We start from the raw sequence: 1,875 nt of genomic DNA, 5'->3' as shown, positions 1-1,875 counted from the left end.
CCCGCAGCCGCTGACCCCGTTGGGGGCCGCGCTCCGTAGGGACGGTCCGCGGGGCCGGGGCGAGTGCAGGGACGGGGAGGGGGCTGATGGGGGTGGGAGGAGACCTCCCGGTTGGGCTGGCACCGCCCCGTGCCCGCCCCCTGCCCGCCCCACGACGCGGCGGGGCCGGGGCCGGGGCTCCGCGGCGGGCGGCGCAGAGCGGCGGCGGCGGGCGGGCGGCAAGCAGCGAGCCGCCGGCTCGGCGGGCCGCGGGCAGCGGGCGCTCCGCCCTCGGTGCGCGGGGCCTCCCCTCTCCGCGCCCGCGGAGCGCCGGCGCCCGCCTATATCTACGGCCGCGGCGGCCCGCCGCCCGCAAGGATGTGAGGCGGGCGGGCAGCCCAGCCGCCGCCGCCGTGGCATGCTCCCCCGCGCCCGGAGCCGTCGGCGCGGCGCCTAGCCGCGGCTCCGCGGGGCGATGCTGCCCTGGAAGCGGAGCAAGGTGGAGCTGGTGGCGGGCGAGGCGCGGCGGCAGAGCAAGCCCAAGGGGTACGCGGTAAGCGTGCACTACTCGGCGCTCACCTCGCTGGCCCGCGCCTGCCCCGAGAGCGCCCTGCACCGCGTGGGCAGCATGTTCCGCTCCAAGCGGCGGAAATTCCGCGTCACCAGCGAGGACCCCACGTACACCGTCCTCTACCTGGGCAACGCCACCACCATCCAGTCCAAGGGCGAGGGCTGCACGGACCTGGCAGTCTGCAAGATCTGGAGCAAGAGCGAGGCGGGACGGCAGGGCACCAAGATGAAGCTGACCATCAGCGCGCAGGGCATCCGTATGGCCCACGCCGAGGACAAGGGGCTGCGCCGGCCTGGTCACCTCTACCTGCTGCACCGGGTCACCTACTGCGTGGCCGACCCGCGCCTGCCGCGGGTCTTCGCCTGGATCTACCGCCACGAGCTGAAGCACAAGGCGGTGATGCTGCGCTGCCACGCCGTGCTGGTCTCCAAGCCGGAGAAGGCGAAGGCTATGGCCCTGCTGCTCTACCAGACCTCGGCGACGGCGCTGGCCGAGTTCCGTCGGCTGAAGAAACGGGACGACGCCCGGCACCAGCAGCAGCAGCTGGTGGGCGAGCAGAGCATCCCGCTGGTGCCCCTGCGCAAGCTGCTCAACGGGCAGTGCTGCTACAAGCCGCCGGTGGAACGGAGCCGCAGCGCGCCCAAGCTGGGCTCCATCACGGAGGACCTGCTGGGCGAGGAGCAGGAGGAGCGGGCCATGCACTGCGACTGCGAGGACATCCTCGAGGCGCTTGGCGAGCCCGAGGGCGAGCTCTTGAGCGCCGGCGCCGGCCGCGGCGAGGGCCCGGAGCTGGGCCAGCTCCTCCGCGACCTGGGCGAGCTCAGCCTGGGCAACGACCTGCGCTCGCTGCGCGCCGACCTCCGCGTCCGCCGGCTGCTCTCCGGCGAGAGCACGGGCAGCGAGTCCTCCCTGGAGAGCAACGGCCCGGACGGCGCCGCCCCGCCCTGCAACGGCGCCGAGCAGCCGCCCCCCGGCGACCCCGAGACCGGCTGAGCTCTCGGCCGCGCCGGGGGTGCGCGGTCCCTTCCGGGCGTGCACGGCGCCGCTGCGGCCCACGCTCCCTTCCGGGCGTGCGCGACCTCTCCGGGGCGCACCGGGGCCCCTCCGCGAGCGCACGGTCCGGTCCCCTCCGGCAGCGCACGGCGCCGCCGGGGCGCGTCGAGTCCCCTCCGGGAGTGCACGGCCCCGCTGGGACACGCCGGGGTCCCTCTGGGAGTGCGCGGTCCCTCCGGGGACGCGTCCGGACCCTTCCGGGCGTCGCGGTTCCCTGCGGCGCCCTACAGCATCCCGGGGAGCGCCCGCCCCACCCGGTGCCGGTGGCCGCC

At 76.3% G+C, this 1,875-nt stretch overlaps 1 protein-coding gene across 1 annotated transcript; it reads left to right on the top strand.

Annotated features, from left to right (window-relative positions):
• The first annotated feature begins 331 nt into the window (after window positions 1–331).
• On the top strand, window positions 332–1,673 carry FAM43A (family with sequence similarity 43 member A). Its single transcript, XM_084267451.1, has one exon. It carries the CDS (start codon window positions 455–457, stop codon window positions 1,541–1,543), a length of 1,089 nt encoding a protein of 362 aa, XP_084123577.1. The 5' UTR covers window positions 332–454; the 3' UTR covers window positions 1,544–1,673.
• The last annotated feature ends 202 nt before the right edge of the window (window positions 1,674–1,875 follow it).

This window comes from Gallinula chloropus (assembly GCF_964237585.1).
Source record: "Gallinula chloropus genome assembly, chromosome: 8".
NCBI classification, from domain to species: Eukaryota; Metazoa; Chordata; class Aves; order Gruiformes; family Rallidae; genus Gallinula; species Gallinula chloropus.
This window is presented reverse-complemented; position numbering and strand designations above follow the sequence as displayed.

Coding starts and splice junctions, on each gene's coding strand:
- FAM43A (XM_084267451.1), top strand. CDS start 455: ATGCTGCCCTGGAAGCGGAGCAAGGTGGAGCTGGTGGCGGGCGAGGCG.